General features: G+C 46.4%; 1 protein-coding gene across 14 annotated transcripts in view; it reads right to left on the bottom strand.

Moving 5' to 3' along the window:
* PTPRS (protein tyrosine phosphatase receptor type S) overlaps nucleotides 1–16798 on the bottom strand; it is a 155633-nt gene that overhangs the window by 60355 nt on the left and 78480 nt on the right. For all 14 annotated transcript variants that reach the window (XM_040537460.1, XM_040537468.1, XM_040537459.1 and 11 more), the window contains exons 5-6: nucleotides 10076–10264; nucleotides 261–371 (exon numbers count right to left, since the gene is read on the bottom strand). In XM_040537460.1, the coding sequence (XP_040393394.1) occupies nucleotides 261–371; nucleotides 10076–10264 (300 nt within the window). The remainder of the gene's footprint in view (nucleotides 1–260; nucleotides 372–10075; nucleotides 10265–16798) is intronic.

The raw sequence follows: 16798 nt of genomic DNA, 5'->3' as shown, positions 1-16798 counted from the left end.
CGCTGTTTTGGATCACACTTGACTTCACTGAGGGTGACACAGCCTTGCACTGCTGCCCTGCAGCTCTGGCGTGCAATGGTGAGAAGTCAGGGTGCGCCAGGATCCCCCTGCAAGCTCAGTAGTGCACCATAAGGATCCAACCAAGAACCACCAGTGCTTCCCCTGCGCTCAGGGACAGGCTCGAATCAAACAGCTGGGGACAAAGGAAGGCCACGGGGAGGGAGATATTTGCCAGTGTTGTGAGCCGATGTGCTCCCTACCTCTCACGTAAAGATTAGCAGGTGAGGAGTAGCGCACTCCGGCGCTGTTGCTGGCGACGCATTCGTACTTCCCCTGGTCCGTCTCCTCGCTGCTTTCAATCTGCAGGCCACCTGCGAGGAGAGAAGACCGCAGCAAACACAATCATCACCACTTTGTTTTGTTTTAGGAGGGAGCAGTAGTGTCAACGTCTTGCTTTCTCCTTCCCTCGGGTGAATACCTACTGGAATGCTGCCTGGGGGTCTTGGCCTTGGGGATCTGGAACTAAGGAGCCCTGCCAACATCAGCTATTAGTGTTACGGCTGGACACAGAGCCACCAAGAAGAGAAAATCCAGTCCCCGCCTCTATACTAAGTGCCTCTCTCTGTACTGAAATAATCAGCAGAATTACCAACTTTTGTGACTTCTGCAATGCAGATATCCTGCACCAGAACTCCTGAAATCAACTTCAATAATCCATATTACTGTGATCCCCAGAAATCTATCAGAGGGCAGTCAGCTTCCCATTACTCAACCTGAAGCAGTGACCATAAAGGTGAAAGGATTTGTCACCCACTGCCCAGGAACCCTGAAGAATTCTTACCAATGCTGGCTTTGTTTTGTACCTAAGTACCTGATTCTGAGGAATCCCACAGGAGATAATAAAGTGAAAATCACGTTACTGCTAGTGAATATTTCCAAGAGAAAAAAACCTGTAAATACTGCACTGGATTTCCTGAATTGCACGTGTGGTTTACACAAACTGGGCCAAAAGGATGAAGTTTTTTCTTAAACCCGTACATTATTGGAGTTCACAAGAATGTATTCAGAGCCATACTAAACACCCCTGTAAGCAGACATGCAGATATGCTGCATGTAACTACATGGAAGAAAATTGTCTCATTTACCTCAAAAGGCTTCGCTCCTGCAAAACTTGAGTTAAAATACATACTACATAAATAATTCAACAGGCTATCAAATGCTTTATGCATTATGAGTATTATGAGTACATGATTATACTACAGATATGGACAGACCTCGCATGTGCTAAGACTTTTAACTGCTATCCCTGGAAAAAAAAAATCCCTAAATATAAAAACCAAACAATTCCAGTTCAGTGTAATATTATTGATAAAATCTTAACCGAGAAAAGTTCAAATGATATCATTGTTGGTTACAGATACAGCCTCTTCAGGAAGGAAAACCAATGTGTTCGCATGAGGAGGACAAGGAGCTCGTGTTCCTCTGTGTGTGTGCATGGGTGAAAAAGGATGTTGCGTGGGAAGACGTGAGGCTGTGAAAGTATTTATGACAGGGATGGGGTGTGAAAGTGCAACTCCCACCAGGATCCACTGTGTCTGGTAGCTCCCGAAGGCAGGACAGATAGAATTAAAACAAAAAACAACCCCCCAGAAAAAAACACTAAAGCAAACAAAAATTAATTTCAAAAGAATCTCCGGGTATTTCAGTATAACAAAAGGAGTTGGAAACCAAATGGTGTGAGGCTTCGCATTGAGACATCAGCTGAGCATATTTCATACTGAATTAAAGCTCGAGCATGCTCTGTCATCTGAAAGCTCCACTTGGGGGGACAGCTGGACAGGGACTTCTATAAATTTCTTTTATTTGGACAAATCTGCGAGTTGCTTCGACTGGTTCCAGACAAATCTTCCGCATCACTCATGAGCATTGCTCGTCTGAGTGTACGCAAGTGGAGACCAAGCCACACTCCAGAGCAGGAACAGGACACGAAGTGCAGGCAAGCAGCTACACCAGAGGAATGAGGACTCACCCCTTTCGTCTTGACCACTGCAGCTTTGCTGGTGAATGCAATGGTGGAAATTATACTGTAGAGAGTCCAGTGAGTTTTCAGCACTTGCCAGGAGCCAATAGAGATGATGTGTGAAAAAATAAATACCTCACCTACAGCACCTCCTACTGCTTTTACCAACAGAGAATTATGGACTTTGAAATTTGCCAGTGTAGATAAAGCCAAAGCAGGGTTTTCCAAGGTGCACACACCCAATTCTTGCTGAATTTCAATGACAGCTTGAGGTCTAACATCTTTTTGGCTCCGTTAAAGAGATAGTGCAGAAACTACTTACCATGGGTATCTTTCCCAGAAAAACCTACAAGTAAGAGAGTGGAAAGGGGAAGATGGCTCTGAAGCCAAACACATGACTACACAGAGACAGGGAGTGCTGAAGATCTGCCTGAGCAAAGGACTGGAAAACTTTCACCACAATCAATGGCTCAGGAGCGCTTTGCACCAATCAAAAGAAGGCCCTAAGTATTTACCAAGCTTTGATAGCATTTAATGCCCAAGATAAACTTCAGTCCTTTGCAGTCCTGGAGAGATTAGCTCTTAAAACTGCCATAAATCTGAGGCAGCACAGCCTGAGATGTCATTAGAATAACAGTATCAATATTACCAAGTGCACCCAGCAAACAGAAACAGACATTATAACCATATATAAAATAAAGACAGGTATAAAAAAAGAAATAAATATCCAGAGGTGAAGCAGGACAAGAGAACATAACAACAACAAGAATCTGGATTGAGCACAGGTCAATGAAACAGGAACTGAGTGGAGAGAAGTGTTTGGAGAGTGGGTGAGTGAGCGAGCTGGGGGTGTCTTACCTCGGATCGGTGTACCTTCTGCAAAGAAAACAAAGAAAAGAAGTGAAAAGACTGTAAAACCCCAAACACCTGGATTGCCTGTGGGAAAAGGACCTGAGTCAAGGAAGACAGTTCCCAGTAGGAAACTTCCTGTACTGTCTCATCATGAATTGCAGGGACAGACTGAAGAGGGTTCAGGGTACTTAAGGTGGGGATGCCCTTTAAAAAGCAGTCCAATTCTGCTGGCTCTCTACAGAACCTCCTTGGCGCTTGGCTTGAAAACTCTTCCAACTGGCTCCATTTTGTTGTTAAGAATGGAAAGAACATCTTCAAGCTCTCAGCTAACATTACTGTTTGCTTTATGATGAACCTGCACTTGTCTTCATCACCCTGGGGGAAAAGGGTCGGCATTATGATGATGTTAGCCAAGACAGGGAAAGGACATCCAGGTACCTTGCATCACATTTAGAGTTGCAGGTCTGATCCCAGCTCTGCCAGTGAATTCCCAGTTCCAAACTTAAGCTTTTGGCACAGATGTGGGAGGAATTCAATGCATGTCCTTAGCAGGACCTTCAGTTATCCTTTAGTGGCTCTGCACAGCAGAGATCGAAGCCAGGTGCTCTGCATTAAACAAGGTTGTGAAAGGGGTACCTTGTGCTACTGCTCTAGAACCCTCCCTAATGCCAGTGCAGGAGAGGGGTTGTTTTTTTTTGAGAGAGAAGAGTCCTGCTATGCTTGCCTGTTGACTGCATCCCTTGGGTGATTTTTATTCAAACCCCCTCCAGTTGTCTTTAATGCCTGACATGAGTTTTCTGCCCTGGCAGGTCTCACAGATGAGAGGAGGTGACATTGTGGCTGGTGACCCCAGTCAGTGGTAAAATCACTGTCCCCCCGTTTGACCTCTCGAGGCTGAAACCATCTTCCTTTGAAAACACGGCAGGTCCTTTTGCTCACAGCGGCATTCACACTTGTCACACAGCTAATTAAAAAAGGGGGGTTGACTGGTTGTTTTTTTTTTTTTTACCCCAATCCTGAGAACAGGGCAGATTCCGCAATTCCAAATATTGCCTCTTACTAGGGAGAAATGCAAGGGCTTCTCTGTAACGGTAACAGCGCCGTCATTCTGCAGCACCTCCCAGCCGAGGCTTGTACAGTGCGTTACATGACAAATGTCAGCCTACACACTCTCCTCTCCCCTAGTGAGGTACAGCAGTATTATTTCCCTCACTTTGCACATGGGAAAACCAAGGCAGAGGTGAAGCAACTTGCCCACGAGCACAGAGGGAAGTCTGTGGCAGAGGCAGGAACAGGAGCCAAAGCCTCCTGAATCCATCTTCTGCCTTCACCACAACCCTTCCCTTCTCCTTCAGCTGCTCATCCTTGTGCTGCGGTTCAATCCTCCATTTTCAGGATAGAAGGTAAAAATACATAGGTATTGATCACAGTACACCTCTATTTTTCAAAGGAGATGAGGGAAGAGAGGCGTTATAGTGTTAGGATATTAGATTCTAGTTATACTCAGCTTCTAGTTAAGAGGTTAGGTTATTTGATAGAAAAAGTTAGCATCTAGTTAGGGTTAGGAACTAGCTAAGGTTAATAAAGCAGGCTGGTTAGCTATCAGGACAAAGGTTGGAAAGACAGCGTTTGAAAGAGAAAGAGGTGGGGGGAGCGTGTACTTGGGCAGATCTCCACACGGGAGACGGCAGGAAGGTTGTAAAAAGCGAGAGAGAGACAAAGCAGCAAAGGGTTATAGATCAACTCAGTGGAAATAAAAACAGCCTCCAATACATCCTTCTGTCTCAAAAGTGGAGCGAAAATCTGCCATCTGTGGCACACATCTTGAACAAGGCTAATGAGGAGAGGGTAGAGGAGGGGAAGACACCCCAACATCACCCACTGCTATAAGGCTTCACGGCCTTGGCTAGGCCTGGCGATTCCTGCAAAGGCTCGCTATAATACAGGAGAAACACACTGGAGCTACAGAAGATACAATGGCAGCTGTTGCCTCCTTGTGTTAATGTGATTGTAGGCTACTTATTCCCTGCTCCCTCTAAGCATCGGCGTTGCCCCTGGAAATAGGCTGTCAGCAGCTCTTGGAGAGCAGGGTAAGCCAAGCAATGCCTCCTCGACGCTTCCAGTTCTAACCCTGGAGTATGGGACACAGAGGTGAGGAGCAAAACGTCTTTTACAAGATGGCCCACACCTGGGACAGAGGTGACAATTTGAACCAAAATGAGATCTGGTGACTTGCAAGGCGAGAACAGCAGTCTGAGTGGCGGCAGGGACACAGATGGTAGATTTTCACTGCTGGAGTTTCACATCTAACCAGCTTCATATTCAATTTAGGGGGAGCAGGCTGGTGCTAGAGGAGGATCAGAAACACATTAATATATTCTGAATAATTCTGAGAGCTCCCGGAGGTTTGATTAGGACTGAGGGAGGCATCTGTGCTCAGGAGCTGGCTTGCCTGCTGTTGTTCTAACAGCTCGTAAGCAAATTCAGGAGGCTGACCACTGCCCAGGGCAGAGTAACAGCACTGGGTGTGCAGAAAAACTAAAAGAGGAAGAGTTCACATGAATGCTGGACCTTCCAAGTAGAAAGCTGGTTTTGCAAACTATTCATATTGCCTTCCACAACCGCCCACAAACAGGAAATCTGCTTGTTTAGGGCAAATGTTGGGGCTGCACGAGCCCAGATGGCCAGCCCAGTGTTAAACAGCAGAGGCAAAAGGCACCGGACCCCATACAGCACTTGCCTCTGGATTAGAAAGGGCCAGGATGGTGCCAGGCAGAACGCCCCATGCAGGTGTCCCCCAGTGCCAGAGAGGACGGGATCTGCTGTTCCACCATCCCTTCCTCTGACTCTTCCCACCCAGCAAGCTGCCTACGGATTCTCCAAGCCTCGAAAACAGGGAGAGGAGGAAAGTCACCATTGCCATGGTGATGACAGAAAACACATCCCCACCTTCTGTCAGGCCACGTGTGTGAACATGTGTGTGCTATGCTCCTCTCCTGAGGGCTGGAGAGAGCTTTCTATTCTAAACAAGCAAGCAATCATCAAGGGTCTTCTGCAATTTTAAAATGCCGGATCCCGGCTGACAGCTGCAATTGCTACAGCTTTAATAACAAAAGGGGACTTGGCACAAGGAGGAAATGTGACGTGAGCTCTGCAGACAGGCTCCTGGCTTCTCGAGGGACAGGGATGATGTGGAGGGGGGGCTTTTCCCTTGCTCAACTCTTTCCAATAGCCAATGACCTGTGATTAACAGCTTCAATTTGACGATGCTGCACCCCCACCTCTCCCTTCTGAAAACGCCAATAACCCCGTTAGATGTGAAACTCCAGGACCTCCTGCAGGTGTGAACACAATTATCACAGTTCCAGGGTACAAGCTATTGTGTATTTGGGGAATTCCAGGACAACTGTTGCTAAGTTACAAAAAAATCTATCCAATGTTAGGAGGTTCATATTTAGCTGTTATCTCTTTATACAGATATATTAATTAGGATGATTATCATTCTTTTTGTAGCCTGCAATACCCCTGCAGAAATTCATTAAGAGGGCAGAAGATCCCTACTGAAAGAGTTAGTAGAAGAAATGCATAGCATGCCTCTCAAAAAGCTGTTACAAAGGAATTAGTTTAAAGGTAAGGGTTACAAATCTGGATATTAGCAGGTTTGGGGTTTTTTGTTTAGCTTTTTTTTTTAATTGAACAAACTTACCAAAGGTCTCTGAGTGTAAAAAATAGTGAAAAAAGACAAAAAAGAAAAAATTAAGTTTGTTATAGCCAGTTATTTAGAAAGCAGAAGACAACACACAAGACACAAAAGGTTTTAGTGTATCTATGATGTAAGAAGTTGGCTTCAGGCTGTCTCCCATTTCCCCCCTAGGTGGCACGGCTGAGCAAAGGACATTGGCTTCTACTCAAAATATCCTGAGATTGCTTGTGTCGGTGCTAAGCAGAAATATCCATTTGTTGTCCACCACCAAGACCACTTAAACTCTTAGATAACCTGGGTTTCTAAGGTTGAGATGTTCATGTAAGTCTAAGGAAAACGGGAGGCTAGACAGTTTTTTTCTCATTCTTCTTTGATTGATGATTAAACTTTTTGTGCAGCCAAAACCCTCAAATATTAAAAGGCTTCCAGCTGCTTGGAAAGAGTATCTGGAGATAGAGAGAAAAAGGAATGTGGATAGAGAAAAAAGACACTGTGGTTAATGACATCACCTGTTTCTCAGTTATACTGAAAACCCTTAACACAAATGGGTCCACAGGATGATGTAAATATAATGACCATGCTCTCAGAGGTCCATTTATATTGCCAGCGAAACATTTAGTTGTTTTAATATAAATGAGAACTAAATCTGGACATGGACACCCAATTTTGCAGAGCTCTGTGTATGACATTTCACTTGTACATTTAATGAGCTAATTTGCATGTTTGCCACTAACTCATACATCAATATAAGTTCAGTTATTAACACCCTCCCTGGTTCTTAGCAGCCTCTGTAATGAAGCAGTGTGGATGCTGTCCTGATGGCTTCCTCTCCAGGGCAGAACGTGGGTGACTGTCCTGTCCTGCTGCTCGGTCGCCTGCCCCTGAACCGCTCCCTGTCGGGGAGCAAGGCACAGCCAAGCCTTCAGAGACAACACCATTGCTGGTTTCTACACTAAGTCTGCTAGTGCAAAACGTCAAGGTTGTGATTTAGTACCAGGGGCACTCCTCCTCCCTGCACTCCTATTCACACGGGGTTCGTCAACCACCCGTTAGTCGGCTCTAATTGTTAATCCCCAAGAAGCCGGGCTGGAGTCATCCTGGTGGCCTGTGTGTGAAAGACACTGAAGCTCATTAGCAGTGTCCTGAAGCATCCAATACCCTAACGTGTGCTAGCACTACACTTCTGGAAGCAAAGTTTGCTTTCTGTAAAGGTAAATGCATTACATTAAGCTCTGACATTAGCAGCGTCATCAGCACTCGAACAGGCATCACCTTGCACGTCACACCCACGCTACAAACACACACTTCGGTCTCCTTTCCCTCAGTCTTAAAAAACTGCTTTCCACTGACAAAAATGCTAACGAAGTATGGATGACCTTAATGTTAATGTTTTCCACTTTCATAGGCCTTTGCATCATAGAACACGCAGGTTTTGAAAGGCCATAAAAGTAGATGAGTTAGGAGGAGAAATCAGAAGTCCTGAATTTCAGCCCTCTGCCGTGACCAGGAGTCTGTGCACTCCCTTTCACAGAAGCAACAGGTTTCTGCCCCAAAGGACAACAGGGATGCTTCAGGCTTTCACCAGTTTACTAATTCAGAGAAACTGTAAATAAGATTAATTCTCAGCAGGTATATTCAGATTTATCAGAAAGGTCAAGGGTTCACTCTGAGGTTAACCAATTCACTGGAAAAAAAATGCAGCACTCAGGTGGCTTTAAGGAAAATATCAGATCAAATCCAGTTAAGGAATATAAAGGCATTCTAGCAAGATGATAAATGTATTAAAAATAATCTGCCTGTGCATTACTCACACTTCAGATCATGGTCACAGAGCATGATATAATTCTAGTTTACCTCTCATTATTTATGCCGAGTGATTTTTTTTATTTGCATTTGACTCAGCTGTTACAATAAAACAGGGAGGTCAATCTCATCTGTGTTTGTGGGACTCAACAATCCATTCTAATTCTAACAAAGCAGCTTAAGTATCTGCTTGTAAGTTTGCTTCACTGAATAAAGAAGCAGGTGTATAAAAGCTACGCTGAACCGGAAATAAACTGAGCCTTTACCACCGGTGGCCCACAGAACTAAAAATCTTTATATAGATTCTTTGCTAAACAGGTCTAGAGACAGACCAGGCGGTTAAGTCCTCTGATGTTCAGATCCAGCACTCCAGTACTCAGAACTCCTGGATTTCTTTGGAGCCAGCAGAGATCTGGGCAGAAGTATTTGGCTACCACTCGACTGGCTGACTTGCAAAATGTCTAACTTGAACAGAGCGATACCAGTTGCTTCTCTGAAGCCTCTGTTCTCCCTTTGCCTACAACAGTGACATTCCTTTGCCTCCAAAAAAAAACCAACAAAACAATCAAAAAAACCCTTGCAAGTGCTCTCTCTCTCTTGGCCAAAGGAACGTTCTGAGTCGCTGAAGTGATGCTAGGACTTGCTAGGTCCAACCACATAGGCACGTTTTCTTTAGGCTGGGTTAAAGCAGTCAGTCTAAGAAGTACTTGAAAAGGATTATGTCTTGGGTTCATTTTTGTCAAAAAGCAAAACTTCCACAGCTTGTTTCATATTTGCATATTTTCAGAGAGATACTATTTTTTTTTTAAGTTGAGAAATGGAAGTGTTTTATCGGTAGCGTTCAAAAATAAATACACCTGTGCCCTCCTCACATGCACACACATTCACACTGTGAACTAGGATATTTAACAAGTACACAAACAGCTCCTGGAAGATGAATATTAAGAGATGCCACATTGACACACACAAAAAGCAACAAACATAAAACAAACAAAAGAGACAGATGGACAAGCAGATGGGGAAAGACAGAGAACTGACAAGAGCCACGGAGCTGGGGTACATCTGTTCATGGAGATCCACTCCATGGGCACTGCCACTGAGCACCAAGGGGTCACTCGAGAATGCTCACAACTGCTCTCCAGCAATGACTGCAGGGACTCAATGCCAGAGAGATCCTGCAAGAGCTGCTCTTCAACACCAGCTCGACAGGCTCAATTTACACCAACAGGATCATACTTCGACGGTAAGAGGCTGCCTCAGCTGTGGACCCTGCACCAGGTATGTGTGGCCTACAACGCTGTCTGCTGTAGAGGTTCTTTTTCTTCCTTACCCAGGTCTTGGGCCGAGGAGGAAACACTCAGCTCCTATCCAATCCCCAATTCCCCCTGAGCTTGAACAGCATCATTAGGAGGCAAGTGGACTGGTTACAGTGTCCCCTGCACAAGAACCAGCTTCCCTGCTGTGATTTCCTTTATGCCAACTACACAGCAGGGAAGGGCAGGAAGATGGGATGGAGGGAAAAACGCTCCAAACACTCCCTGGGTAAGAACAGTCCTAAAAGTGAAGAAAAGCTAATGCCCCAATCCACACCAGTGGGCCCATGTCTACAGGTCCCCTCTCTGTTCCAGAAACCTCTGAGCATTCTCTTCACAGCTGTATCTAGGTCTTGATCCTCCAGCCTCGCACGGAGACCTTACCTGATCTCAGCTGTTTTATTCTCCCATTGCTTGCGCTGGGGTCGACAGGCAGGAAATCTTTAAACCAAGTGATCTCGGGGTCTGGGTTCCCGCTGGCCGCACAGAGCATTGTGGCTGTTCGCGTCCGCTCCACCACTTTCAGCTGGGGCCCCATATCGATGTTTGGGAACCCGGGAGGTAACTGGTCCTCTGGTGGGAGAGAGCAAATGAAGAGTGGTTACACACACAGCCGAGACAAGGCGGCTGAAGGAGCTGTTCAGTGGAATGCACTGAGAAAACCACCAGGCAGACGTGCTGCCCAATACTCTGGGCAACGCAACTTAAAAGAAGGCTACTGCAAATGGTCCACGGACGACTCGTGGAAACACATTATGCAGTAAAACTTCCTCATTTGTACATTACGTTTGACTATCCTAATGTCCCACAAGAAAATTTTACACTTAACTACAATGAATTATTCAAAAAAGCTTTGGGGCATGGCTTCAGTCACCCCAAAGTTTCTCCGGGTCTTGCACCGAGTCCCTCCGTCAGGCAGGTGACGTGAATTCATTGGTTTTACAGCAGAAGCTGTGCACACACATGGCAAAGATCCCTGTACTGCAGAGCACAGCACACGCAGTCACATCAGAAAGGAGCGATTCCTCTTCCCCCGCCAAACCCCACAATACAAAACACGCTGCACCAGAGGAATAATGAAAGTGACTATGTGAAAAGGAATGTCAAAGGCGCAGTGGAAACTAGGAGGGAAAGGAGAGGAAAATATCATCCAGCTGCAGGCACCAGAGGGGACACACACGACAGTCAGCCAGGCGCTGGCAGACAGGGTGTGATTTTCAGATTTATTAGGCAGAGTGCTGCTGCCCTAGAAGAAGAGGAATGTGGCACCAGCACCTAGAAGACAGGCTCAAGAGAGCTTCCTGCTTCCTCTGCCTTGCCTTTGCCTTCACTAATGAGGGCGAGGAGGGCAATCCTAACTGATGTTGACTAATTTGTGATAACTAATATAAAACCCCAGTGCGTCCCCCATAATCTTTGGCGTGACCTCCTACATCACGTGGAAGAGACCTGGCCTACGCTGGCTGCTACAGCTCAGGAACATGACATTTTTTTCCTACAGCAAATCTGTCTTTGAAGGAGGATGTGGGCACCAGGCAGAGAGTTTATGGGGATTCTCTGTCATCACAAATGAGGCGCGTTAAGGAATCACAGCTTGGGGATACTATAGCATCGAATCCATCCCAAAAGCAGCTGAGGTAACAGAAAGGAAATAACATATGAAGCGTTTGAGCTTTAAAAAGGTGGGGTTTTAAAAAAAGCAACAGAAGGTACCACCAGCCCCCCACTGAAACCAATGGGAGCTCTCGTGATGGCAGCAGAGATGGGATGGAAACTCCGTCCCGATGCTCAGGTTGGGAATCCTCCCTGCCGACGGCAAACGCGAGAGCTCATTTCCCGCTACTGGCACACTGCACATCAGGAGCGATGGAGCCAAACTACCTATGGCTGAGCCCAGAGACAGTGGAACGAAAGAGAAACCTGGTGGCCTCGCTATGGTGGGTGTCTTTTCGTGTAGCAGCAAAGCAGAATTGCCAGATCCCAGTACTGGTGTACACAAGCTCTGAACACACGTGGCATGGGTCAGCGTTATGCCACCGCTGTGCCTCTCGCTCAGCTTCTGGAAAGCTACGAAGATCACGAAGGCAGAGCCAAAGGTTTGTGCGGTGCTCTGATACCCCAGGCCACGAAATTCTTGTCTAATACCATTATTAGCACTGCACAGCTACTGCGGAGGAGAAAAGGGTTCTAAATGCCTCAATTGTGTGTTTAAAACTGGGCATTGTTTCCTTCTTCTGACCATTGCTGGAGAGCTATAAAGCATCTTTTATGAGTCACTGGAGAGTGAAATGTACTAACCACACCTCTCCTCATATATCAAAGGAATCTGACCACAAACAGCAACACGTACCGTCTTATAACTGCTGAAGTAACACAGATTTCCTAGTATGGCCAAACTTACAGCTGTATAGAGGGGCAGTCATTTCAGTACATCTGTAAACGCCTCTAAACCCGGGTATAGCATTCGAAATAAAGACACAAACGTCTTTAACAAGGGACTGAAGCAAAGCTTTGAGATCTCGGTTCACCAGGCTGTGCTTGGGCATCGCAGGAGTCTCCAGCGCCTGCTCTTGCAGATCCTGCGTGCTGCAAAACCCCAGCCCCCACCAGAGTGAGCCCAGGACAGAAGGGCCCTGGGAATTGCTTTGCCTTTGCACAGCTTTCAGCCAGGCTTTTAACGTCTTCTCTTCCCTTCTCCTATTTAACCAGGCGGTGGTGTGTTGTTAAGGAGCCGGGGAGCTGCTGCCGCATTGGCTGCAGATGACATCATTATTGATTACTGCTTTTATCCTGCTCCCTGGTGATGCTCCTCCACCTGGCTCAGACCCGTGCCCGTTAATTTCACGAGCCAATTAATCCACAGAGAGGACGGCCCTCCTGACTGGCAGGGTGTGTGTGTTCGTGTGTGTGCACGTGTGTGCGTGTATGTGCACGCGTGTTGGGGGGAGGCTTGCTACAACCGTTATTACCGAGTGTTTCTAATTAAACAAAAATGTTAATCTTGCAGCACATTGTGCAGAATTCCTCTGAGTTTAATTAAAACAACTGCGACTAGAGGCGTGATCAGATTTGAGGATCAGATCAGCAGAGGAAGCATCTCTGAACATCGCATATTGCACTGATTCAAGGGCTCAGATTTCCTTCCTGCCAGGAAAGTGAAGCTGGCTTCATCCCCTAACAATTGGATTCCCTGTAATAATGCAATTACAGTCTCAACTCAATCCCCACAAGACATGCACACACATGCCCTGCCACCCTCCCCCTCAATCCCCAAACACTAGCCCAAACCTGTTACCAAATAAATAAATACGGAACGGTTCGGGTTGTGAATTCTCTTTCGAGAAGCAGCCCAGGCAACTGGCTAGAACAAAAGAAGCAAGATGCGAGCTGAAGATGCTTTGAGGGCACATCTGGCCTGCTGCTGCAGATCATGCTGGCTTACGCAGGCAAATGTTTTCACGTGCTGCACTTACCGTATTGCCAGAGCCTCCAAAACACCTTGTTCGTACCTGCTCTTAGCCTGAGAAGCGTAAGGGCCTCCCTTAAGGAAAAGCAGATAAATTACCTCAAGGCCACTGAACAAAGAGTGAGAAAGAGTAAGGGAGGAGAGATGGAGGGAGGCAGGGAGAGAAGAGGAGAGCACTTCAGCACTCATTTATAATAAATCCTGCTGGAGGACACGTGCTGACACACACATGTTCGTACAGATAAAGCAAAGGTCGCCAGCTACAGCAAAAGGAGACACTGGTACCTGGCACCTCTTTGTCACTCTAGAAGGTGGCACCTCCGTGTTTAGGTAATTAGCTGTGCTGGAAATGAGGATGATGAAGAACGATAAGGCAGGTCTTGCTGCTGCTCTTTTTCCCGCAGGTTATGCAGAGTTGTTTAATAATTTAGAAGAGAATGAGGGTGTGAGCATGTACAGACGCGCTACGTACTGAATGCAGAAAGGTACAGTGAGGATGTTGTTGAAGAGAAGAGGAGGAGGATTTTTTTGATTCGACTACTCTCACTTCAAGCTGGAAGAGCCAAAAATGCAGAGATGAAGCAGCTGGAGTGGCACTAATTTGAAGCAGAATCAGGATCAAACTCCAGTACTCCTAAACCTTATTCCTGTTTTTTTCATTAAGTTAATGAGCACCTTACAGCTACCGCCCTCCCCAACAGGTATCCCTGCATCATGCATTTTGTAAAATTACATCAACAAGTTCTTGCCATCAATATGTATGTCTCCGTGTCTTAGATAACTGCTATTACACAGCTAAAGACGATTTTAATACACGCCAGGATATATAATACATGCTTTGTTTGTTGATTCCATGTATTATGATTGAGAGTTTTGCTATGAAAATAGCTAAATAGCCTAACAATGTTATTAAATATTTGCTGGTCTATAGAGACTTTGATATGTATGTTGGCTCCTGTAGCAGTGCAGGTAATTTGTTGCCTTCCCTACAACGTGCCCCTGTGTACACTCCTTATAAAGGCATCTGAGCTAAAATTGGTCTGACATTATTCATAAAGTACAGGACTAATCTGCTCGCTACTTGGCCTTATCTTCAGGTCATTACAAGAACAGAAAAACAAGTCAAATTTGAAGCAAGTCTGCCAAGAGCTTTTCAAGTGGCAAGGTAACATTTCAGAGAGGCCAGCTTCTCCTTAAGATGTGCTCCCGTGGGACTCGGTGCTTTCTGCTGAGCATCTCCAACTGATTTTTGTTTATTTTTGCTGATAAAAAGCCAGCAATTACAAAAAGCAACAACCCAGCAGAGTCTTGCTAGAACGTTACACAAGCCCGTACCAGATGTCCTCTCTGAGTAGGAAATGTGTGAGGAACATTTCAGGCCAGGACTGTTAGAGAAATGAACACTTCATAAAAAAGCAACAGGGAATCACTCGACAAAGTTCTGAACGTCCATCCCCAGCAGCCTGCATCATATACTGGTAATCACCACCACAGCCCTTACATGTCTAATAGCCAGTTTTCCTCAATTTTCCAGCGTGCAGTAATCCTCAGGAACAGATAGGATCGGCCACTATGCAGCAAGCTATCAGGGCACAGTAAATTTTTTTCCATTGCGTTTATCTGGACCAAGCACTGGTTTTTATGGGATCAGTGTATAATTCATGTTGCATTTACTAACAGCTCACAAAGGGCAACCCCCGTGGAACTCTATCAGCTTCAATAAAGCAAAGAGCCAAGCCCTGCCTGGCCCCTGCTCCAAATCCAGCCTGCTGCCTCCCAGCAGCAGAGGCAGTGCAGGCAGGGGGTGGCAGCAAGGCTCCCCTGTGCTCACAGCCCAGTCAGCTGCTGCCAGCACAGGACCGTCCTCTGCAGCTCGAGGATCTGTCTCAGGCCACTAGAAAGGAGGGAAACTATAATCTCTACACAGGAAGCAATAATAATAATAATAAAAAGTAAATTACGTCAATCTTTCCTGGGAGTGTGGAGCTTAGAGAAACAGTACCGACTGGGAGCTGGGGTGCCTGTGCCAACCAGCTTCCTTTCTGCTAAGTTATTACGAAAAACGACAGCAGCTGGAGTCAACAATAACTGGACAATGCTTCCCCAAACCACTTTCTTTCCTCTTCTTTGGGCTCTGCAGGAGCCAGGTTTGCAGGCGCTGTGTCCAGCCAGCTGGGGGAAGCGCAGCAAGTCTCCACAGCCCTATCAAAACTCAGATCCCTTGAGAACCAAAACAGGATGGACAAAGAAGCCAGCAGAGCTGGTGCTAAGAGACTGCGAGTTGAATGGTGTCCATCACAAGCTCTGCTTCCCAGAAGCTCCCAAAGGTTTTCCTCTCCTGCAGCTTCCTGTTTTTAAGTGAATGCACGTGGATTTCTACCAGGGTCCGATCCAGGAGCAGTCCTGTGGATAACCGGAGAGGGGTTTACTCCCAATCCCTTCAGCAGCTGCATCTAGGAGGCAAGAATGTATTTTTTTCCCTTCTGTTCATCAGACTGTTTGCACTGGCGTTAAGGAAATCCCGTAACTGTTCATACATGCGTACTACATGAAGGTACACACACGTCTTTCTGATTATAACAGCACAGCCACAGGCTGCAGAATTAGACCAAACCCCGTTCTGCAGAGTTTGTAACAGCTGGGGCCCAGGTTTCCATACTCCAAAACATGTCAAGGTGGCAGCTTCTGCAAATGACAGCTCACATTCATCTCCAAGCTGTGCAGCAGCCCCCATCTTTATGCTAAGCATTAGCTCTGAAAGTGAGACAAGACAGAAAAGAGGAGGAGGCATTGCAAGGAAAGATGGAGAAAAGACAAACAGGAGAGTGGGTGAATGCAGGAGCAGGGAGGAAAAAGAGAGGAGGAGATGCCAACGTACTAAATTGTTATTGTGGAGATTAGTGGACTTGTGCTTGGCCCTTTTAACTTTCCCAGCACTTAAAAAAGAGCATAAAGAGGAGAAAACACGTGCTATGTGAAAGCCAAGGAAAGATTAAGGATGGAATAACTCCAGTGGAGGAGGGGAGGGGAGGGTATTCTACAAAAACTGCTTCCTTGATGCTCTCCAACAAACTTGCTGGCCCAGCCTGCAGGTACTTACTGCTCCCCAGGTACCCTGAGCACGGTCAGCTAACAAAGCTACCCAACACGGTCCTGTTAGGCAAACAGAGAAGCAGCGCTCGTCAAAGCACCGCAGCCCAGGAGCAAAGCACACAGTAATAATGTTCTGGTGGGATCAGCAAAGAGAGTAATTAGGCAGGCAGCGGGGAGATGCAGCTCCTGTTCTGTCATCTGTCTCTCTAGCTGACACGTGTGTGATGCTGGTACCGGAAGGAAGAGCTGCAAAAAGACACGTACAGAGAAGCGCTGTCCCCAAGGACAGCCACTGAGCTCAGCTCGTCGTTTCCCATACGCTGCAGCTCTCTTGTGGTAGAGCGTGCCTGAAAAATGATGTGAGAATCCAGAGGGTTTGTGAGAGCAGGAGCTGGAGGAACACTCTCTCTCTTGCCGCTGCTCACAACTACATTGTAGGGGTAGGAATTTTGCATGTGATCACAGGGGCACCTCTCCCAGCCCATCACAGCTCCAGAGAATACACGGGAATAAGTGTGAAGAACGAGGCTCCCAGCTCGACACGCTCT

This window comes from Cygnus olor, chromosome 26, assembly GCF_009769625.2.
Source record: "Cygnus olor isolate bCygOlo1 chromosome 26, bCygOlo1.pri.v2, whole genome shotgun sequence".
Taxonomy (NCBI): Eukaryota; Metazoa; Chordata; class Aves; order Anseriformes; family Anatidae; genus Cygnus; species Cygnus olor.
Note: the sequence above shows the minus strand (reverse complement) of the source record. Positions and strands in the feature narration are given on the sequence as shown.